At 41.9% G+C, this 24,615-nt stretch overlaps 1 protein-coding gene across 1 annotated transcript; it reads left to right on the top strand.

The window, feature by feature from the left end:
• The first annotated feature begins 529 nt into the window (after positions 1-529).
• Positions 530-23,841, top strand: LOC125075263 (cytoplasmic FMR1-interacting protein). The gene is made up of 28 exons (XM_047686962.1): positions 530-837; positions 2,151-2,287; positions 3,276-3,455; positions 4,083-4,264; positions 4,859-4,986; positions 6,417-6,514; positions 7,166-7,270; positions 8,291-8,376; positions 8,951-9,071; positions 10,054-10,245; positions 10,923-11,137; positions 11,768-11,898; positions 12,046-12,216; positions 12,463-12,545; positions 13,196-13,338; positions 14,038-14,211; positions 14,516-14,654; positions 15,836-15,922; positions 16,588-16,787; positions 17,156-17,289; positions 17,578-17,769; positions 18,318-18,442; positions 18,870-18,948; positions 20,195-20,289; positions 20,371-20,552; positions 21,645-21,707; positions 21,794-21,941; positions 22,306-23,841. Exons 1-28 carry the CDS (start codon positions 762-764, stop codon positions 22,459-22,461), a joined length of 3,822 nt encoding a protein of 1,273 aa, XP_047542918.1. The 5' UTR covers positions 530-761; the 3' UTR covers positions 22,462-23,841.
• Positions 23,842-24,615: the final 774 nt, after the last annotated feature.

Below are 24,615 nucleotides of genomic sequence, written 5' to 3'. Positions count from 1 at the left end.
TTTTTTAATTTTAATTTGCATTTTTAATAAACTGGTCTTGTGCGAAACCGAGTGGGACGCTAGTTGAAATAATTATAAAATTTACTAATATATACTTATAGAAAAATGTACTTTCCTAAAATCAATATAAAACATTAAGTATTTTTATGCTCTAAATTACGAATTAGTAGTAAAATCACTTTCTGAACGTTAAAGGGCGTCGCCGATGTAATTAAACATCGATAAAATAATCGAGTGAATATGTATATTATTAAAATGATCAAATCGATGTTACCGGTATTTAAATCAATAAAATCTTATTGAAATAATAATAAAACAGTGTTTGTTATATTTGGATATAAAAATAATTTATTATAAAAAATATTGATGTTTTATGTCATATTTAGTTTTAATTAATAATATAATGAAGACTTATGTAAATATCAATGTACCTGACATCGAGTAATTATGAGTGTATCAATGTATAAACTGTTTAATACAAGTTACAACTCTATTTTGTGTTTATCATTATCTGTCACTAATCACTATCCCAAAGCGATTTTGGAAATTGTATGAGATTGTGATAATATTTTATATCAAAGATTTTTATAGCTATTGTTAATTAAAATTATATTTAATTATCATATATAGTTATTTTAACTTTAGTTTTTCTACTACAATGAACGGTCAATGATGATTCATTATTTGTGAAGTCTACGCAATATAATCAAGACGAGGCGAAGTTTTAATAGTTTATTTGTGTTATTTTACGTAAAAGAATCATGTCTGTGAGTGAAAAAGTATCCCTTTCTGATGCATTAAGCAATGTGGATGTTTTGGATGAATTAACATTACCCGGTACGTATAAATTACGAAACAATACTCGCTTAACTAATATCTACATCCTCTTGATAAATACATATTACATATTTGGACGTTGTTTTTATGAACAGGGACTTAAGTCTCAATAGTATAATAACTTGCGATTATTAAAAATATCTCATAAAACTATAAAGACACTAAGATGACTATGAGGTATCAACGAAAGTAGTTAGAGCCGCAACAACCTACACACTGGTCTAAACTAATCGACCAGCAAGGATATTTTTAAAAAGCGTTGTCCAGGTAAAAGACAGGCTGTAAAGATCAACTAAAACCTATTTTTAGTGTCAAAAGCACTGGCTAACTTCAAATATTATAAATTAACAATACAAAAAAGGCTATATCAATAAATTGTGGCTTATAGAGATTATACTGTGTAGTTCCTCTGTAGAGTCTAGTGTTATGTATATTCATATTAAAATAGATCTTTTTGAAAGCAATATGTCAGTCATTGTATAAATACGAGGAGGAAAGGTAACTTAATAATATCTAGTTTCCAATTTAGCAAAAGTGAATACATTCTTTCTATAATAAGATTTCACAGTTATTTCTAACATGGGCTATTAAACAGTTAAAGTTCATGTTGAAAAACATTCATAAATAAGTAGGGTTTGGGTTTGGACTTTTCGTAATTTTAGTTGCCTTGAGTCCCGGGATTTTCGGGCCGAGATTCGAGACGAGATCAAGACAAGATCGTTGAAATTGTTGTCAAAAGTAATATCTGTTGAAAACGAGAGTTCCCTTGTCCAGTGGCATCATAACAAAAATCAGATTACCGGACAAAGCTGTTGAAGCTCTAATTTTTTTGAATGTCTCATTTATTAAATCGTCAAAGCAGTTTATTTAAGGTGTTAGTTGATAATTGAAAAAGCTAATTTATAAGTCTGTTTTGTATTACTTTGATTATTTAATTATGAAACAAATCTGTCATTATAGGAATTAACAATGTTGGGGCTATGATTAGATACTAGAATTCCTAGACAATAATAAAGTCTATTAAGAAGAAAAAGAAATGAGAAACATCTTAAAAGTCCCAAGTATTCCTGGGATATTGATTGTAGGCTGTGTCTTGTGTCGGGACTTTGAAATCGTCGGGAATTCCTAAACCACAAGGCATATAAGATTTGTTTAAAGATAAAAAAGTATGGACTTAGTATTTATTGACAGAAAACCTACACTACTAGAATGATTTCACTGAAAACTTTATAAACTAGAGAAACTATGAAGTATTCGTGCGGTACAGCTATTAGAAAATCATTTCATACAATAAAAAAATATGTTAATTTCAGATGAACAACCGTGCATTGAAGCAGCACCCTGCTCAATACTCTACCAAGCTAATTTTGATACAAACTTTGAGGATAGAAATGGTTTCGTCACCGGCATTGCAAAATACATCGAAGAGGCTACCGTACATGCCAACTTGGTACGTATTAACATTGAGTTACATTTTCTTCTTAGTCTTAAAATAGTTCTTAAGTTAATCGTACCTTGTTGGTACTCTTAAGGAGAGATCCAAACATTGTTAAGTTAGTTTAAAGTCGAAATCTATATTTAATATAGATGCATTACACTTGCTTTTGATCGTAAAAAATCTAGCAACAGTGCAGAACTAGCATAGAAGTTCAAACAACCAGATACAAAATTGGGGATTCCCCGTCCTACGACTTTGTTCAATGGGGATGCCCTCGTTCGTTTGTTTTGTTTTGCTTGTTCCGTCGTGTTTAGCTCGGCTGGCAGTCGTGTTTTAATATTTACTGGAGATACATACATAATTTAACGCTACGTCAAAAATGTCGCCTATGAAGAAATAAGAGCGTAAAATTTTATTGTATATAGATTTATATATGACATTCGATTCTTATAAGTCATGTTATAATTTTAATACTGGTCAGGAAGCTATCTCTATGCTCTCCATATTCTGAGATTTATTGTATTGATGTAAATGGTAAGACGTCTCCCGTAGCTCCACTAAATATGGGGATCCCTCAGGAATATATTCTTGGTCCATTTCTTTATCTCGCTGATATAAATGACTTGCCTAGTAAGTATGAGATTGTATTGATTGTCAAAGATATCTTGGATATTATTGACGTAATAGAATGTCTTGGTTTAACTTTAGACAGTACAATGGGGCTCTCATAAGTTCTCATAAGTGGATTACGCTCAGTTCTGCGGCATTCACAGTCAATAAAATCATGTCAGGCGATAAAAGAGTGTAATTTTGCAATGTTGAATAAAGATAGTTGGATTTGAATATTTATAGTATTGACTTATGAATGTCTGTTACCACCAACTCGGGCAGTTCTTGAATATCACATTATACTACAATGCTTTTTTTTATTTAATGTGTGACTGAAGTGTTATCATACAGTTTACTAGTTGAGTTAATAATAAAATAATAATCTTTACAGAACGAGTTGCTCGAAGAAGGCAACGACCATGCTGTGATGCTGTACACCTGGAGATGCTGCAGCCGAGCCATACCACAGCCGAGATCCAACGAGCAGCCCGACAGAGTGCACATATACGAGCGAACTGTGCAGGTTTTAGCCCCGGAAGTGGACAAGCTGCTGCAGTTTATGTATTTTCAGGTATTTTCGTGATTAATAAAAATGCCCATGGCTTTGACTCTCGGGTCGACAGTCGAAACGAAACAAGACTGTCGAAATTGTTATCTATATATGCGCCATCATTAGTTAAATGAATACTATACGTATAAAAATACTACGTAACCACCGCGCCGCCATCATGCCGCCATATTGGTTGTCACTTGATGTGAGTGGTGTGGTCTGTACTTTGATGGCGCTCCTTCATATGTAACGGTTTTTTACCATGATGTTCTAGTTTTAGGTAATACAAGGAAGCTAGCTCGTCGGGACTCGGGTGCTACGCTTAAGATTATCTTTTATTTTGGTATATTCATTATTTTGGTTTCATTATACGTTTTTGTAGTAGATATTTGTAAGGGATAGCCGAAGAGAATTCTTATTGTTTTATTTTGTGCTATTTGTAGGTGGTCTAGTCTTGTTTTAGTGGCACTTGCCCAGACTTCAATGAGATATGGTAAGTGGGGTTTGACTAGAGTGTTATAGATGGCAGTTCACGTTGAATACATCCGACTAGGTTACGAATTTATGTTAGATTTTTTTTTTAAACTTCCTAGTTCCCAAGATCCCATAATCAAGATTATAATATTGAAGGTAGTCAAAATATTACAGCGTAAAGCGATCGAGCGCTTCTGTGGCGAGGTGCGCCGGCTCTGTCACGCTGAGAAGCGCCGGGACTTCGTGTCGGAGGCGTACCTGCTCACCTTGGGCAAGTTCGTCAACATGTTCGCAGTCCTCGACGAGCTGAAGAATATGAAGAGTTCCGTTAAGAACGACTATTCGACGTACAGACGGTGAGTTTGGGTATCATTATCATGTCACCGGTGTTGAAGATATTTCAATTCTAGCCTGACCGGGTACCACCCGCTGATTATTATATATATTCTACGACGAAGCAGCAATTAGTATTGTTGCGTTCCGGTTTGAAGGGTGAGTGAGCCAGTGTAACAACAGTCACAAGGGACTTAGATTTCACGGTTGGTGGTGCATTAGAGGTGTAAATCTCGCTAGATATCACTTACAGTGCCAAATTTTATGGGTAGCGGTTATTACTTTCAATCAGGTAGCTTATTTGCCCCTCCACCTACCTATACTATATTACTTCGTGGTAGGACTTTTTGCGAGCATGTCTGTGGAGGGCCCAATCATCAGGTTTGAAGGGTGAGCGAGCCAGTGTAACTACAGCCACAACGCACATCTTAGTTCCCAAGTTTGGTGGCGTGTAGGTGATGTAAGGAATGGTTAATATTTCTTACAGCGCCTTTGTCTATGGGCGGTGGTGACCACTTACTATCAGGTGGCCCATTTGCTCGCTACCTAAATCTTCAGGTGTAAGTTTTATGTATATTGGTTTAGTTTATTTTTTTACTATTTTTTTTTATCTTCAGAGCTGCGCAGTTCCTGAAGGTGATGTCTGATAGTCAAAGTCTCCAAGAGTCGCAGAACTTATCCATGTTCCTCGCGACGCAGAACAAGATCAGGGACACCGTGAAGGACGCTTTGGAAAAAATAAACGGTATGTCCAATCCAATGGTACGAGGAGTGAAGATAGACATACTTGAAGTTACAGCCTGTAGGGTTCCCACTGCTGGACTAAGGCCTTTTTGAAAAGGATTTGGAGCTTATACAACCACGCTGCTCCAATGCGGGTCGGTGGATACACATGTGGCAGAATTTCATTGAAATAAGATACACGCGGTTTCATTGAAATAAGCACATGACAAAAATGGCGTGCCCGGTTTTGAACCTGTAATCATAAGTCAAGATGCAGTCGTTCGAACCACTGGGTCACCTTGGCTGACGGCCTAATTACTTATGTTAACTTTAATGGTAACCGTCTTCGGTTATCGAAGGATAAAGTTGAATAATAGGCTTGTTTCCACTAATAATAAATCGGATGGCTTTGAGTTTCTAATGATTAACCATGATAATTAGTAAATAAAAAAACAACTTTTCTACAAAAATAATAAAAGATTAATTATATTTTTGGAAAATAAAATCGACAAAATGAGGCATTTAATCACGTGACATTAAACACCAATCAGAGTTGCGTGACGTCACACCTCGCGAAACAAGCGCGGAACGCTACGTTGTTGCTATCAATTATCATTATGGCAGATAAACTGGGGGTACTACTTGGTTCTGGATCTTTCAAACACTCTGCGATTATTGACAAACTTTGTTTTTTCAACATATATCTTCTTGGCATTCGAACTTCGTTGGTATACAACCTGGTTTCATGCGCACTTGTGTCTTTACCCATAATATGATACTCTGTATAATTAGTCATATCATTTGGCAACTAAAAACATAAGAAGAGTTTGAATTATTACATTTTATAAAACGAAAATAATATTTTAACTCAAACAAATTATAAAGTCCTATTCTAGTCCTAACATTTTATAGGTTATGTGTAATATATTATATTTGCTAAATTCATTTCTTTTACGATACATTTATAACTAGATATATAAAGTTGTATTTAATACTTACATCGAAATGATCTTCACAGAAATAAATTGTGGAATTAGTTGACAAAATAAGAGCATCTTGCCTCCATGCCATTTTTAAGCACTTTATTCGTATTTATTTATTGTTTGGTACGTATATGAATAATTTGTCTGGCGTTTTTATCATTGTACTTTCACATTGGGGCACCATACAGTATTTATAATACGAGGAATTCATTATTTATTAAAAAACACAATTGACTGTCATACACAAACACGGCTGTTTCGCGAGGTGTGACGTCATTCAAGACGCCATGACAGTCTTGGCCTTTTTCGCGGTCAATTTCAAGTTCATTTCTAAAAACTCAAAATACTAACATAAAAAACCTATTTTTCTTAAAATAGTATATTTTTGGGGTGAAATAGATGCTAAGCTATAGTTTTAAACTAATTTCCAAATTTTGTCAACTAGCCTATTATCTTTAATATTTCCCAGGCTACGAGGATCTCCTGGCAGACGTTGTCAACATATGCGTGCACATGTTCGAAACGAAGATGTACCTCACCCCATCGGAGAAGCACATGCTTGTCAAAGTAAGTACGTCGCGGCGTAAAGAACTACCCGCGGCCGACGGACGCGGCCAGACTGGTCAGGCGGGTGGGTTCCGCGGGGGGAGGGGGAGGGGAGCCCAACCTTCCATGCACTCGCTTGGTACATTACATGTCGTTCAGGGGTGATTGAATCTAAATTTACGAGACGAGCTCATTGTGTGATTTAGTTGTGATTCAACAATTTTATTTTTTTATTCGTGATAAAAGTACATATGGTTTTTCTGGTACTGGTCCCGTACATGTACTGGTAGTACTGACAAATACGGATCAGACTATGTGTAAACAATAATAAATACAGATGAGAACCCTGCAATGTCGGTAGTTTTTCTTTACGATGCGGTATAGTTATATACTCGTTCCATTGAAATACTCTCGCTCAAACGCGCTCACATCAATCACCCTCCCGTACACACTCAAACACGCACGCACGCACCCAAACACGCTCACACACGAACCCCGTCCCACACGCACAAGCGCACGCACGCATGTATGCATGCCCGCACGCACACAAACACGCTCCCACACAACTCCCGTCCAATAAACACACACGTACACACAGATGCGCGCACGTACTCGACGTGCGGCGCCAGCGGAAGTCGCTACGTTTTGTAATTTATTGTTTTTTAATTCCAGGTCATGGGCTTCGGTCTGTTCTTGATGGACTCGGACGCGTGCAACATAAACAGGCTGGATCAAAAGAAAAAAATACGCTTGGATCGCATCGATAGAATATTTAAGGTAATCTCGAAAGTACTTAGTTTCACTTGTCGATAAGCGCAGCTTTGTACATTTTAGTTTTCAACAGATTATTTATAAATGGTAAAACCAATCCAAGATGGATTTTGCTAATATTTTTATGTATCTTCTCATATCACAAGTAAGACGCAAACGACGCAATTACTTGACACTGTAAATAAACAACGCACGAGGTGAATCCCCGTCACCGAGGCGCGGGGGAATCCCTAGTCATAGATAACTGGATCTGACATAGACCAAGTTTATCGCGTTAACACGTAGAAAATACATATTTAGTTGTATGCTATAAGTGGAAACAAAATTAGTATCCACGCATGCTATGAATAGTTACGGGGTTCATGAATAAGTTGTTAAATTATTAGTGGGGCTGAGTGGGGGGGGGGGGGGGGGATCTAATAACTAATGAAATCCCCAGCTGAGTTTCTTTGTATTTAATTGTTGAAACGAAGTTCTCCTCCCCGGGTTAAGTAGTAGAGTGAGCTGACAGATATCGTCGCGTGAGGGAAGCGTTAGTATCTTTCCAGGCGACTGTGCTGTCTCCTTCTATTTTTCTTCGTCTCTTTCTATTATAAATGATTTTTATATTAAACTTGTAATTGTTATTGCTTTGATTTAATAACAAAATGCGTTCTGCCCCCTCCACCTTTTTCTACTATACATGGTTTTATCCCGTTTTTGTGGGATTGGAATCCCTGTTTGTAAAATCAGGATTAATAATGTTCTCGTTAAAAGGGTTTTAACGAGCTCATTTGAATACATACCATATACATTAGTTAGTCCACCGTTATATTGTGTTTCGGTTTCGCTTTTGGTTTACGTGGGTGGTACCATTCATTCATGACTCTACTGCCAAATAATATTTAGTAATTTCGTGGTCAAGTTCGAAACTAGACATCGAAAAGAGAAGCCTTCCTACACTTAAAAATATATACTAGTATACAAGTAGAATATATACAGAGAGGTAGATGGTACCATTGTCTAGTAAATAATCGTTTTCCACAGAATCTGGAAGTGGTGCCGTTGTTTGGTGATATGCAGATAGCACCGTTCAACTACATCAAGAGATCGAAGCATTATGATCCCAGCAAGTAAGTGAAATATATCCACTTTCAAATCGTCATTTAACAAACTATTTAAAGTAAAGCTAGCACCGGTTCAGTTGTAGATTCTACCGAGAAGAACCGGCGAGAAACTCAGTAGTTACTCTTTTTCGACATATAAAAATACAGTCGTGTTAGTTGAATACAATTATATATGTACGTTATGTCTCCTGCCTGGAAGTCAACGAGCGTTAACTCTACTTTGATTTTACTTCCAAAGTTCTGACAACACTTTCGTCGACGTTTAAACGCCAATCGCAAATCGACAGCGAATATCACAGATTAATCGAGCTCTCGACCAATGACGTCGCGTCGATTCAAGGTCAAATGTTGTTTACGTGACTTGTCCCCTCGTGGATGGAATAGACCGTAGGTTTACAATTACACCTAACGATAAAATGCAATTTCTTGGTAGTAGGTAGGATTTTGTTCAAGCCCGTCTGGGTAGGTTCAATTCACACACAACGTATCCACCAGCCAAAAATAGATTTCCTTGCAAAAATCTTGGATAACTGAGCTATTTTTGAATATTAATTAAAGTTCACGATGGATCTTTTTCCAGGTGGCCGCTCTCATCGAGTCCGAACCCGCCCTCCCCCCAAGCGGACCTGATGGTCCACCTCCCGCAGATAAGGGAGGAACACCAGAACTATATATCGGAGCTGGCGAGGTACAGCAACGAGGTATGTCCGAGAATTTATATATTTATTTATTTATAATACAAATCTGTATACAAGAGCCGAGATGGCCCAGTGGTTAGAACGCGTGCATCTTAACCGATGATTTCGGGTTCAAGCCCAGGCAGGCACGCGCAATTTTCATGTGCTTAATTTGTGTTTATAATTCATCTCGTGCTCGGCGGTGAAGGTAAACATCGTGAGGAAACCTGCATGTGTCTAATTTCAACGAAATTCTGCCACATGTGTATTCCGCCAACACGCATTGGAGCAGCGTGGTGGAATATGCTCCAAACCTTCTCCTCAAAGGGAGATGAGGCCTTTAGCCCAGCAGTGGGAAAATTACAGGCTGCTAATGCTAAAAATACACATTTAACAATATTTAAAATAAGTCTCCACGTTATACGTGATACAGTCCAAGGGGCTTTAGTTGTGAGTTCGGTCACTGCAACAAAACAAATCCACCCTGTCTATGACGTCGAGGGTGCGTACCGTGCGCGTCAGAGGCGCCTCCTCGAGCAACTTGGTGCTTGGTGGTCCGTAATGTAATGGATTTTTCTAGAATTGTGATGTACGTGACTTGCGACTACGTCGTTGGTCCAGTGGATGCAGATCCTGGTAGTAAAAGAATCTAGAGTTTTTCTCGTTGAAATGACGCACCCCACGCTGATTGGACAAGATCGCCCATAGACTGCGACTGTGACTGATGCTGTAAGAGATATTAACCATTCCTTACATCATCAGTGCGCCCTTGGAGCTAAGATGTTGTGTCCCTTGTGTGGTTTCACTGACTCATCTTTCAAATCAAAACACAACAATGTAAGTATTGTTGGCGTTAAAATATAAGATGAGTGGGTGGTAACTAAACAGACGGACTTGCACGAAACCCTAGCACAAAGTGCAGTCGATGCCCTTTAACTTGAACGCTGTAACTCTGATGGTCAGAAATTTATTTACCTTCACAAGAACCCCCCCCCCCCCCCCGCAGGTGACGACAACGTTCAAGGAGGCGGGCTCGGACTCCGAGAACCGCGCCGTGACGGAGCTCTGCCTGCGCGGCTTGCAGCTGCTCTCGTCGTGGTGCTCCGTGCTCACGGAGCTGTGCTCGTGGAAGCTGCTGCACCCCACCGACCACGCCACTAACCCGCGGTGTCCTGCCGAGGCGGAAGAGTACGAGAGGGTGAGACTAATATGAATTAAAATTAAACCACCGGTTTTCATGGGTACGCCACTCCGAGTCGATGTAGGAAAAGTTCATTAGTTTTCTACGTTGTCTCTGGTCTGGGTGTTTGTGGTGCCGTCGTTACTTCTGATCTTCCATAACACGAGTGCTTTGGCTACTTACGTTGGGATCAGAGTAATGTATGTGATGTTGTCGAATATTTATTTTATTTATTATACACGGTGTTGTTTATCAAATTAAACATCTATGCGAGTTTCTTGCCGTTTCTAATCGCCGGAGACTGTATCCGAAACGGTGGTAGTGTTTAAATATTCTAAAAGCTTCACTGTGAAGATAACTCGAATAGAACTCCAAACTCAGCACTGAATACAAACGTGAACGTTTAGGTTCGTACTGACAGTATTTTCATGTGCTTAATTTGTGTTTATAATTCATCTCGTGTTCGGCGGTGAAGGAAAACATCGTGAGGAAACCTGCATGTGTCTAATTTCAACGAAATTCTGCCCCATGTGTATTCCACCGACCCGCATTGGAGCATCGTGGTGGAATATGCTCCTAACCTTCTCCTCGAAGGGAGAGGAGGCCTTAGCCCAGCAGTGGGAAATTTACCGTCTGCTAATGTAATCTCACGAGTGTGAATTGATTTCTATTTTTAATATGAGAATTCGTTTCAGGCGACCCGATACAACTACACGTCCGAAGAGAAGTTCGCAATGATAGAGGTGATCGCCATGATCAAAGGTCTCCAAGTGCTGATGGCGAGGATGGAGACAGTCTTCGCTGACGCAGCGCGACGGTCCATATACGCGGAACTGCAGGACTTCGTGCAACTACTGCTGAGGGAACCGCTCCGAAAGGCCATCAAGAACAAGAAGGATTTGATACGCAGGTAAGATTTGGCATCAGCATTGGGCCCGTGCGAAGCCGGGGCGGGTCGCTAGGTATTATAGTTTAACATTGAATGTCTCTCCTCTTTCGAGGGGCCCAACAGCCAAGGGGTTAAGGAGTGTTTATATTAACAAAGTGGACGATGAAGTTGAAGATGGTATAAAATTTCGGGGGATACGAAAGGTGTTAAGATAAAAATAAGGTGTTAAGTTATGGCTTTCTGGACGATGTGGAAAAAAAATAAAAATTCTTTATTCAAGTAGGCTTTTACGAGCACTTTTAAATCGTCATTTAACGAACTATTTAAAGTGAAGCTACCGCCGGTTCGGAATGTAGATTCTACCGAGAAGAACCGGCAAGAAAATCGGGAGTTACTCTTTTTTGTCAACTTTTAAAAATACAGTCATGTTAGTTAAACACAATTATATACCTTCCTGCCCGGAAGTCAACACGGCAAAGTGAAACGGATACCTTGCCCCGAGAAGGAATTCTTGACTCTGCGGAGTCGGAAACTTGGCGTTATAGTCTTATCCTTACGTCTCGTGGACACACAATGATTATCGGTGATTCCATCGAAGTGCTCAGTGCTACTGCGAATATACACGATATAGAGTGAGAGGCGTGTCCGCAGCATCATCGTGTCGGTGCGCGAGACGTGCGGCGACTGGGCGCGCGGCTGCGAGCCGCAGCAGGACCCCGCGCTGCGCGGGAAGAAGGACGCCGAGGCCAGCTTCACCATCAAGGTGCCGCGCCGGAACGTGGGTGAGTGCCGTCTCGGGGGCTCGGCGGGTGCTCGGGGCGAGCCGCGGTAATCTTGTCGGCCGGCTCGAGTCTGGTGGCGCCTTTTTGGTGGTGACCGATTCGAAAATCCGTCTACCTGATATAAATAAAAAACTTCCCAATTCGCAGGACCATCGTCGACCCAGCTGTACATGGTGCGCACCCAGCTGGAGGCGCTCATCTCCGACAAGTCCGGAGGTCGGAGGACACTGCGGAAGGATCTGGACGCGGCTACGCTTCAACAGATTGAGACGTTCCACAGACAGAGTTTCTATTGGATGTATATGTTGAATTTGGCAGGTGAGCTGCGAATTTATAGATATGTGTTGTTTCTGCATTTGAGGGAAGGGGGGGCGTCGTCGGAGTGGCTCATATTAGGTAATCTATGTCCATCTCAGCACATTGTAGTCTGTGAGCCAGTTTAACTACAGGCACACGTGACATCTTAGTTCCAAAGGTTGGTAGTGTATGAAGAAGTAACAGGTGGTGACCACTTACCATCAGGTGGTCATTATTGTATGTAATAAAAGTTTTTTTTTTCAACAGATTCCCTGGCGAAGTGCTGCGATCTATCACAGCTGTGGTATAGAGAGTTCTATCTCGAGATGACCATGGGGAGGAAAGTTAATGTAAGATTCATTACATCACTCACTAGCTTTTATCATAGAGATTCTACTATGTTTGAAAAAGTACTTCAAAATGTTGATTTTTCTTTTTGTTTTTGATTTTTGTGGCTTTTTATTAAAAAGCCACAAAAATATATATATATATCGGCAAAATAAACACGTTATCTTGCCATAAAATTAAATTAAATTTTAAACCTTTTTAATTCCCGTAAAAACGCTGTCAGGCATTTTGATGACGTCAGATTGTTAAAAACAACAGTCGTGTATGTTCGACCGGTACTCATTCAACGTTAACAGCTATAAATATTTGGTGTTTTTTGGGAAAATATGAATTCCAATCGCTATCGTTGGAGCGTAATGTACAAATACTAGCATTAAAACTCCAGGAGAGTTGTTTATCAAACTAGCATATTGAAATTACAGTTTTTGCCTGTATGACGTCACATCATGGCGGCTGTTTTAGGTCAAGTGATATACAGACTAAAAATAACGACTTTTAACTTTTATATAATAAAATAATGATGCACTTTTATGACTCAAAATCAGAATATCTAAGTACATTTCTACATTTTAATTTTTAATTAAAATTCATAACTTTTTTTTTCACTACCGAAAATACCCTATTCAAAATCAAAATAAAAATCTTCTTACAGAAATGCACAGTGCGCCATCAGCACAACGAAGAGTGCAACGACCTGATCACGATGGAGAAGAGGATCCAGTTCCCCATCGAGATGTCGATGCCCTGGATCCTGACTGATCATATCCTCCGGAGCAAGGAACCCGCGATGATGGAGTTAGTCCTATTCTGCCTTTTCGATCAGATATCCTTGTACTTCCGGTAACACAGACTAGACTAAACCAGCTCATTAAACAGTAGGAGAACCGTGTCATCTTTTCTACCAACTGTGACGTCACTAGACACACTTTGACGTCATCATGAACGATTTTAAAATTAATAACAGCGATTTGAGCAACAAAATTACTAATCGATACATTTTACCTCCATTGACTTCAAATGATACTTCATTCAAGTAAGAATTGAATTTGAGTCCTTGAATATATACTACTAGTTGAACCTGTGGCTTTACTCGCGCGAAATTTATTAAACACAAACTTCCAACCCCCATTTCACCCCCTTAGGGAAGGAGTTTAAGTGAAATCATAATTTAAGATTGTGTTAACTATAAGAGCCGAGATGGCCCAGTGGTTAGAACGCGTGCATCTTAACCGATGATTTCGGGTTCAAACCCAGGCAGGCACCGCTGAATTTTCATGCGTTTAATTTGTGTTTATAATTTATCTCAAAAAATCGTGAGGAAACCTGCATGTGTCTAATTTGAACGAAATTCTGCCGCATGTGCACTGCACCAACCCGCGTTGGATCAACGTGGTGGAATATGCTTTAAACCGTCTCCTCGAAGGGAGAGGAGGCCTTAGCCCAGCAGTGGGAAATTTACAGGCTGAAATTAATGTGATCTTCTGTCATCCCCAGATACGTGCTATACCCCTTGGACCTCTACAACGACTCCGCTCAGTACGCGCTGACGGTCTTCCGCAAGCAGTTCCTGTACGACGAGGTCGAGGCCGAAGTGAATCTGTGCTTCGATCAGTTCGTCTACAAGCTCTCCGAACTCGTCTATGCGCACTACAAGCAACTGGCGTCGAGGTTTGATTGACTTTCTATTGATTGATCTATTTGATTATCTCGTCATCGATTCCGGTCACGGTCTATGTCGAAGGGATTAACCAACTACGCAGAACGTATCGTAGTCCACAAGTGCGTGCGTGCGTGCTTGTCTGTGCGTGCGTGTCCCGAGACGCACCCTTTTTTAAATAGACACTCAAGGTTGCCGAAATTCCCTTAGAACTTAAAATGGTACGAATGTTCGATTTCCCACGTATCTCGCTCGCGGGAGGTCCGAGTGCCACCGGGCCGGAGCAGCGAGTGAGCGCGAGTGTCGTGTGCGCAGCATGCTGCTGGACAAGCGGTACCGCGCGGAGTGCGCGGCGCGCGGCGCCAGCACGGGCTGCGGCGCGGGCCGCTACGCGTCGCTGCTGCGCCAGCGGCACGTGGCGCTGCTGGGCCGACACGTCGACCTCTGCGCGCTCGTGAGTACGCGCCGCGCTGCGCCGTGACGTCACCGCGCCGCGCTGCGCTGCACTGCGCGCTGTGACGTCACGCACCACACCGCACGGCAACGTACCATATCACGCCGCACTGCACGCTGTGACGTCACCACACCACGCCACACGGCAACGCACCATATCACGCCGCACTGCACGCTGTGACGTCACCATACTGCACCGTACGGCACATCACACCACACTATACACTGTGACGTCACCACACCACGCCACACGGCAACGCACCATATCACGCCGCACTGCACGCTGTGACGTCACCATACTGCACCGTACGGCACATCACACCACACTATACACTGTGACGTCACCACACCACGCCACACGGCAACGCACCATATCACGCCGCACTGCACGCTGTGACGTCACCACACCACGCCACAACACACCGCACTACTCGGCATCTTAAACTAAATTCCTGAAATGCTATGTGCAGAAGAGAGAAAGGCCGGACACTTAGAGTTTTCCTCACGCATGTACAACCAAATTTATGAGAAGTGTATCTTGAGTGTACTTGTACTCATCGAGAGACAAACATAGAACTTTTTCTAATGTTTTTTTAAGGATGGCATTAACTGTATTGGTGAGACTAGAAAATTCCCCGACTAGGCTCGCGCGGAGTTAGCAATGGGCTATTTGACAATGCGAAAAATAAAGTGTCAATTATCGTAATCAGCATACATTATGAGTTTGAAATGATAATTAATTTATTCAAAAATCCATAAAAATGCATTTTTTTAAACGTTTGTCACGTGACACAAGACGCTCCTAATTGGTCGGGTTACGAGGTTATGATGACGTCACTCGCTCGTTAACCTCGTTTGCCTGCTGTATTTGGATTATATGTGCCACAGATTACAATACAGGCAAGTGACGTCACCATTGCAGCGCCATACTGTCAAAGTAACGTTTTCGCGCGCTATTTAAATATGGATTTTTTCAGCACATATGTACTAGAATTAAAAAAGACAACTCTTACCGGGTTCCTTGACCTCTACTAAATAATATAAGATGCATTTTAAAAACCAGTCAAATAGCCTACTTTAAAAAAAAATGTTTTAGCATTCGACACCCAAAATCTTGAGGAAGATTTAGCATATTCAACAACAACAACAACAACAACACCTGATGTAAAGTTTAACTTGTAGGTCGCTCAAAGAATAAACGCAGACATGCACCGCGCGTTGGACGCGGCGGTCGCCAAGTTCGAGGCGGGCGACATCACGGGCGTGGTGGTGAGTTCGGTTCCAGCATGGCGCTCGAATTCAGAGCGGCAGATCGCTTAGTGGTTAGACCGTAGCTTAAACGATGATTGCGGGTTCAATTTAAAGGTGCAAGGTGCAAAGGTAGAACTCCATCTCCTCAAAGGATCTTAGCCCAACAGTGGGATATTTACAAGCTGTTACTGAACTTTTATTTTTTCGGCTTGAATTCCTGGAGATTAGAGTGGACGAAGAAGAAAAATATTATTGGAAGTTTTTGCATATTTGGCTACCTGATGGTAAGTGGTCACCACCGCCCATAGACATCAGAGCCTTGAGAATTATTACGCATTCCTTACGTCGCCAATGCGCGATCAACTTTGGGAACTAAGATATTACTCAGTCACCCTTGAAACCTAAACATACCTTAGAATAACAGAAGGCATCAGATCTTCTAGAATAAATCTTCAAATATATTTATAAGTTTAATCTTTATTTATAATACAACGCTATACCACTGATCTACTTTCATTTTTACTTCCAAAGTTCAGACAGAAACTTCGCCGAACCCCAAAACGCCATTTACGAATCCATAGTGAATATCATAGATGAATCAAGCTCTCGACCAATGATGTCGCGTCGATTCAAGGTCGAGGCTGTTTACCTGACTTTACTATTCCTTTGGTGTATTCAACCAGGAGCTCGAGGGTCTGATCGCCGTCAACCGGCTCTGCCACAAGCTGCTCAGCCGCTACCTGTCGCTGGACGAGTTCGACGCGATCCTGCGCGAGTCGGACCACGGCGTGCTGGCGCCCTACGGACGGATCACGCTGCACGTTTTCTGGGAGTTGAACTACGACTTCTTGCCCAACTATTGTTACAACGCCGCGACTGATCGGTGAGGGTCCGTTGTATATTTCCTACATGGTAGGTAACTCCTGGCGTTAGCATCGCCTCGCTTAGGGGGGTTCTCTGTATCTCCATACTAGCACGTGCCAGCGATCCTACCACGTCCCCTGAAGAGATGGTATTCTAGTGCATTCAGCACTGTTTCTGGTTATGGCTGGCCTCTTGTTCTATTACCCAGTTGAACCCGAGGCTCTACCCTTGTGAAATTTATAAAACTTTAACCATATCACACGAATAGTCACCCCTCATTTTACTCCTTCGGGGGGTGAACTATCTTCACACCAAATTTCATCTGAATCGGTTCAGCAGTGTAAGCGTGAACATTTATAATGTTTAGTATACGTATTCTGTCCGTAGGTTCGTGAAATGTCGCGGTATACAGTTCGCGCCGGTGGTGCAGCGCGAGAAGCTGCAGCAGTTCGGGCACGCCATGCTGTGGGGCTCCAAGCAGCTCAGCCTGGCGTATTCGGCTCAATACGCGCAGTACAACGGTAAAGCTATCACTAGCGATTCGCCCCGGCTTCGCACGATGCAATGCTGGCACTAAATATACTACAGAATGTCTTTACGTTCATAGTTTTTCAGTCATTAGACAATACAAACCGCTACGTCCCTGCGTTTTAAATCTGTAATATCTTCGAAAATATTGTCCAAAAAATCTTGTGAGGTGACGTCAGACAGCGAAGTCTGGAAGAAGACAAGATGAGGGCGGAATGATAATGATTTGGACAAAGAACACTACATAAGCGACTATTCTAACGGCTATCACCGAATTCCAGGCTTCGTGGGCCCGCAGCACCTGCACGCGCTGGTGCGGCTGCTGGGCTACCAGGGCGTGGCGGTGGTGGTGTCGGAGCTGCTGGGCGTGGCGCGCGGGCTGCTGCACGGCACGCTGGCGCAGTTCACGCGGGCGCTGGCCGCCGCCATGCCGCGCCACTGCAAGCTGCCGCGCTACGACTACGGCTCCAACGGTCGGTGCCCCGGGCCCCGGGCCCCGTGCCCGGACGTGACGTCACGCATTCTATGACACCCCGAATGAAATATAGTGTTACACTTGCTTATTGGTAGTAAAAATCTACCACCGGTTCGAAATTTAACACCTCGGACCTGAGAAGAACCGCTACTCATCAGATACTCCACCGCCAAACGGCAGTAGTCGCTATTACTGTTGCAGTTTGAAGGGACATAACATCAGACCTCTCGATATTTGTGTCTCGCGTACAGACTGGTTAAGTTAACGCTCGTTGACTTCCAGGCAGGAGACATGCCATACATATATAATTGTATTTAACTGACATGACTGTATTTTTAGAGTTAAAAGAGTAACTACAGAGTTTCTCGCCGGTTCCTCTCGGTAGAATCTACGTTCCGAACCGGTGGTAGCTTTACTTTAAATGGTTTGTTAAATGACGATTCAAAAGTTCTCGTAAAAGCCTACTTGAATAAAGTATATTTCGGTTGATTGATTGGTGACCACTTACCATTGGCTCGTAATAATTTAGCTGTAAATTGGTTCCAGGTGTGTTGGGCTATTATCACGCGCAACTGACGGACATCGTCCAATATCCGGACGCGAGGACGGAACTCTTCCACGCTTTCAGGGAACTCGGCAACATCATACTCTTCTGTATGCTGATCGAACAGGTACGCTACGACTCTGACTAATCTCATATTATACTTTGTGCGATATGTGATGTTTCGGAGCTGAGATACTCGCGGTCCGCCGGCCAGCGGTGACGTCAGCGATGCCGGCAAACTCGCGTCGATGCTCGCTTTATATTACACAGTATAAAACGCTGTTTGTTTGTCAATGTGTATGGTTAGATCTTTAGAACTACGCAACGGATTTTGATGCGGTTTTCTTTAATAGATAGATAGATTCAAGGGGAAGGTTTGTGTGTATAATACATGCACAAAATAGTAGAAAAACACTGATAATTTTAGAGGTTTCTGAAGTGATGTCGTAAACAAAGACATTGTTTGGTAAATAAGACTGACTTCTCAGTTTCAAAAATAGATGAATTGTTTTCTGCTTGAACGGAGTTTGGATGTATATTTTGTTTTCACACAGGCTCTATCTCAAGAGGAGGTGACGGACCTCCTCCACGCGGCTCCCTTCCAGAACATCCTGCCGCGACCGTACACGGCGGGTGAGTTACGTTTGACTTTTGGTAAAATCAAATATCAACTTTGTTGTAGAGCCAGCCGCTCAACGCTGTTTCGCCGTCATTCAAGTAAACCTTGGATTATTTATATGTATGTGCTAAGGCACACACACTAGTAAAGTAGTGTGACGTTTGGCGTGTCAAACTGTCACGCACACTAAGATAATACGGTTGTCTCGTTTGTTTTAGTTCTTTTGTAGTGCGACACTCTATTTTTTTGGTTGGCGAATGAGTAAATGGGCCACCTGATGGTAAGTGGTTACCACCGCCCATAGACAATGGCGCTGTAAGAAATATTAACCATTTCATACATCACCAATGCGCCATCAACCTTGGGAACTAAGATGTTATGTCCCTTGTGCCTGTAGTTACACTGGCTCACTCACCCTTCAAACCGGAACACAACAATACTGAGTACTGCTGCTTGGTAGACTATCTGATGAGTGGATGGTACCTACCCAGACGGGCTTGCACAGAGCCCTACCACTAAGTAAACTCAATCTAGATATATGAATGAAATAAGTCTATACGATTTCCAACCGAGTTCCTTAACGGCGGTCGTGTTTAAGGGGATTTACCAACTGCAGGATATTATAGATCTCTAGCCCTTAACATTCATAATCTGATACTGCATTCCATCAAACTTGAGGTGCTCTCTGAGGAACGGGTGTGTTAAAACTTGTGAAATGCTACTGAGAATGAATTTACAAAAGAATTGGTTATCTGTATCTGTAAAGTCAGTCTACGGACGTTTTACATGATAACGTACCGTTAACGTTAAAGAATCATTTCAAATATATGTCATAATTTTAAACGTTAGATGAGAAACCATTATATTCATTATAGTAAAAAAGTTGACTGAAGTAGAGTACTAAAAAAATGTTTACGATGAATTATTCTGTCGACCTCCGAACTGTGGTAGAGTTAGCAAAAGAAATTTCGGTCGTCTGTAAAGTCGGTTTACGTAGGATGATTTAACGTGTCAACGTACTCGGACGCATCGGTCGATGGAGGAAGAGAGATGGATGTGTCACAGGCCGAACGCTCAGGCCACAGGATTGCGCTTCTCTACCGTTTGTTCTTCTCTCGCTTGCACGCTCGGCTCAGGCGGAACGTGATAACCAGTCATGCTTTTTCGTAATAAAATAATATTAACATTTTTTTATAAGTTAGTGGACCACCGAGGCGGTCTTGATACTCGCATTAAAACGAATCGTATCTGAATTCGCAGAGGGCGAGAAACCGGAAACGAAACAGAAGCGTCTCGAAGCGAAGTACTCGGCGCTACAGATCGTGCAGAATGTGGAGAAATACGGCACCGCGAAGGTAAGCCGGTAGGAAACCCGAGCCGGCACCCGGCACGCGTCGCCAGCTCTTAACCGACCCGTCTCGATGGTTGCCGAGCAGCAGAGCCAGCTGTCGCGCGAGGGCGACCTGCTGACGCGCGAGCGCCTGTGCTGCGGCCTGTCGCTGTTCGCGGTCGTGCTGCGCCGCCTGCGCGCGTGTCTGGCCGCGCCGCAGTGGCCCGCGCCCCCCGCGCCGCCGCACCACGCGCCGCTGCACACCGACGACACCGCCGAGTTCCACAGGTGCGCACGCACGCGCGCACGCGCGCACGCGCGCACGCACGCACACGCACACGCACCGATACTCACATTATTTGCAATATAGTGTTTGTCGAGCTGAAATTACTTTCGGTCAATCAAGATAAATCTATTAACTCTTCAATCAACAATACCACTAGACGACGCGTCGCAGTTTCAAAGGTGGTACCATCAAATGACACCTCACCTCAAAGTGGGGGTCTTATTTAAATTTCGATTGCGCATGTTTTCGAAACCTGTTAAAATAACTGTCGAAAAATAAACGCATCGAACTGAACGATATACTTTCTTATTATTTAATTTAAATTATAAAAATATTTTAATGAAACAACAATTGTTTAGTTTTTGACCAACCCACGCGCCAATATAAGCCAATGTTTGGCCAACAAATGGTTGCTTCAGAACTATGAATCTATAGAATAGTTTTATACTTTTTATATATATATATATAAATATTGACTGCAACGTTGATCTAGCGATTAAAATAACTCCGACGCCGAGTGTAGTGAGTTCGATTCCAACATTTGTTTTTGCCTTCAGTCCGGTTGTTTTCTATGTACTATAAATATCCAACCAATACATTTTATATAACACATTACACTAGCAGCCTGTAAATTTACCATTGCTGGGCTAAGGCCTCCTCTCCCTTTTTTAGGAGAAGGTTCGAGCATATTCCACCACGCTGCTCCAATGCGCTTTGGTGGCTACACATGTGGCAGAATTTCATCGAAATTAGATAAATGCACGTTTTCTCACGATGTTTTCCATAGATGAATCATAGACACAAATTAAGCACATGAAAATTCAATGGTGTCTGCCTGGGTTTGAACCCGAAATCATCGGTTACGAGCCATCCCAACCAATAGTTTCGGAGAAATGTTTGGATACAACATACACACACAGCTGTAAAAATCTACTTCGCCAATAAAAGTAAATACGGTGTAGTTCTAATTTAAAGAATATCAAAAAGGAATTATTTTTGTATATATTGGAAGCCTTCATGGGCCTCAATAAGTGTCTTGTTGTCTAGTGGTGTCGTCGAGAAGTATTAACAACAGGAATTTTACCACTTTTCAGGTTGTGGTCAGCGCTCCAATTTCTATACTGTATCCCCGTTGGCGACACTCAGTTTACAGTCGAGTAAGTTCCTTCCTCCCTTTCCCTTCCTCCCACGTCTATTGAGTATACTACTGAGTGTATAATCACAAAACAATGCATTTCTTCAGGGAGCTCTTCGGCGAGGGTCTCCACTGGGCTGGCTGCACGATTATAGCGTTGCTGGGTCAGCAGAGGCGCTTCGAGGCCCTGGACTTTTGCTACCATATACTGCGCGTGCAACGCGTCGATGGGAAGGATGAACTGGTTAAGGGAATCGTAAGTGTCCAGCTGTGCCTCTTGTCTTTCCTCGTGCTAACTTTTTATTATACGTGTAATCAGTGCCGGCGTTAGGGAGGGGCGCGATGGGGCGACGGCCCAGGGCGCCGAGATCTGGAGTCTCTTGCCTCCCGTCCTACATGCACTCGATACTCCATGCTTATCTTTAAGAGTCGGTCCTCGACTCGCTGCAATAACGTTCCAGGTTTTCTAAGGGCCGTCTTGGACCTTCCAAGTCCGACCCTGGTCATATAGAAGTGCGCCGAACTCATGTTCAGCCCGGGGCGTCTAGATGGTTAAGGCCGGCCCGCATGCATGTTTACGTAAATTGTAAGATTGAACCTTGTCAATTTCGTCCTCGCAGCCCTTGAAGCGCATGGTGGACCGCATCAGACGGTTCCAGGTGCTGAACTCGCAGATCTTCAGCGTGCTCGGGAGGCACCTCGCCGCGGACGACGAGCGCGCCGGCGTGGAGCACGTGCGCTGCTTCCCCCCTCCCGCCGCCACCCACCACAACTGAGAGAGACTCAGCTAGCACACAAACTGAGCAAGTTAACTCCAGTTTTACTCCAGGGAAAATATTTCATACTGAATACCGACATTTCGTTAATAGGAAGACTATATAGTAAGTTATTATTTCTCTTGGTAATAAGTCTCACGGTCAGACGGACAAATTTAATAATAAATATTCTCTCCATAACCGAACATAGCGTCCAATCGAAGTGCATAGTGTTCAAGAGGTGCGTAAATCGTTTAGACAGAAATCATCTAGTCTATTCCAATAGCCGGACGAGTAAGGGGCCGTTCGTTTATTAGGTAAGACTATTTTTGCTGGTTTTTGACCCCCTCCCCCTCTATCACAAGAAAAAATAACAATAGGCTGACCCCCTCTCACCTCTGTTGTTTTTTGTAATGTTAATTTTTCAAACAATTTTTTGTTTCTTTGTAATGTCAAAGATGCTAATAATCTTTATTTTTTGGTCCGTCCGTTGTCATGGAAATATCCTCGAACCTCGAAAATCACGGGCTTACCCGCGCTTCTTCAAATAATTTTAACATTGCGCCTTTTTTTGATCTTACGTAAGAACTATCGAAACGCCTCCCCACCCCCTTGTAAGGAAACATAAGACATGGTCGACCCCCCTCCCCCTATATCGTCTTACGTAATAAACGAACGGGCCTTAATGATTAACGATTCTATACCAACCAACTGTAGTTTATTCCATACACAAGAGGATTAGGGACACTTGATAACTTGACAGCGAAGTGACGTCATTGTTTCGCAAATCCTCGTGACATCTTTCGACCAATGACGTCACGACAATTCAAGGTCAGATTTGTTTATATCGCGGAAAGTTATGTTACATATGTTAAATGTTAAGTAGTTTCGTTTAATGCATACTCTGCAAAAGTATTATACTATATCTAAGCAGTTTATTAATGGTAATTTTACATATTGTAAACATTTTTTTACTTTTTAATTTAAAGTCCATTGTAACTCGAATCGAACTCATGTAGAACAAAACGCTAGCACGGCATTGGTCGATGAGCTGCACTAGAGCGAGACGAATCTGGCTTGCTTTGAGTTCGTTTTAGAGTTTAAGGGACAGTGTATAAGTACACCTCTTTACATGACTGTACATTCCAATACGAGAATGGCGATAGACCACAAAAAAATAATAATGAACTTTTAAAAAATGTTTTGTTTTGCTAACTCTATCTCAGTTGGAGGGTCGACAGAATAATTTATAGTTTTTTTTTTCAGTACTTTACTTTAGTAAACTTTTTTACTTACGTCGTAATGGCTTCTCGTTTAACGTGTTTATCTTGCATTTTATAATTATTATTTAAATTATAGTATTTTAAATTATTGTTTAAGATTTTTGTATCACGACAATTATAGTAAATAAATTATTTAGCGGATAATTCGTTTTTTTATTTACAACAGTTACCCGTACTTTACGGTCTAAGTTATATATTTATACCGCTTTTATTAATATAAATTAAGATACTGATAAAATAGTGATATAAAAAATGAGGCAGTCATTGGTTGGCGGACGAGCATATGGGCCACCTGATGGTAAGTGTCACCACCGCCCATAGACAAAGGCGCTGTAAGAAATATTAACCATTCCTTACATCACCTATGCGCCACCAACCTTGGGAACTAAGATGTTATGTCCCTTGTGCCTGTGATTACACTGGCTCGCTCACTTTTCTAACCGGAACACAACAATACAGAGTACTGTTATTTGGCGGTAGAATATCTGATGAGTGGGTGGTACCTACACAGAAGGGCTTGCACAAAGCCCAAAGTAATTTTTTGTTAAAAGAGTATAAAATTGAAGAAAATCTACAGACATATGGTTAAATAAATAAAACACAGTTTCGTTACTTTAATAAATATCTTGTATTAACTCCTATAACAATATATAATAACGAAGTACAGTACAAACGCCTCACAACAGACAGGAGAGAGCGGGTCACACAGGGGAAATCTCGTATAAGAGGACATCTGTCTTACCCTGGAGGCGCGGCAATAGACGCTTCTCATCCAAAGTGTAAAGTAAAAATTAATAATTAGTTCGATTCGGATCGCGAAATTTATGGACTTTTAAAATAACTGTTGTCTGAGCTTGCTTTATCAAATTAAAAATGTATATTTAAAAGCTTA

Source organism: Vanessa atalanta, chromosome 30 (assembly GCF_905147765.1).
Source record: "Vanessa atalanta chromosome 30, ilVanAtal1.2, whole genome shotgun sequence".
Lineage (NCBI taxonomy): Eukaryota > Metazoa > Arthropoda > Insecta > Lepidoptera > Nymphalidae > Vanessa > Vanessa atalanta.
Note: the sequence above shows the minus strand (reverse complement) of the source record. Positions and strands in the feature narration are given on the sequence as shown.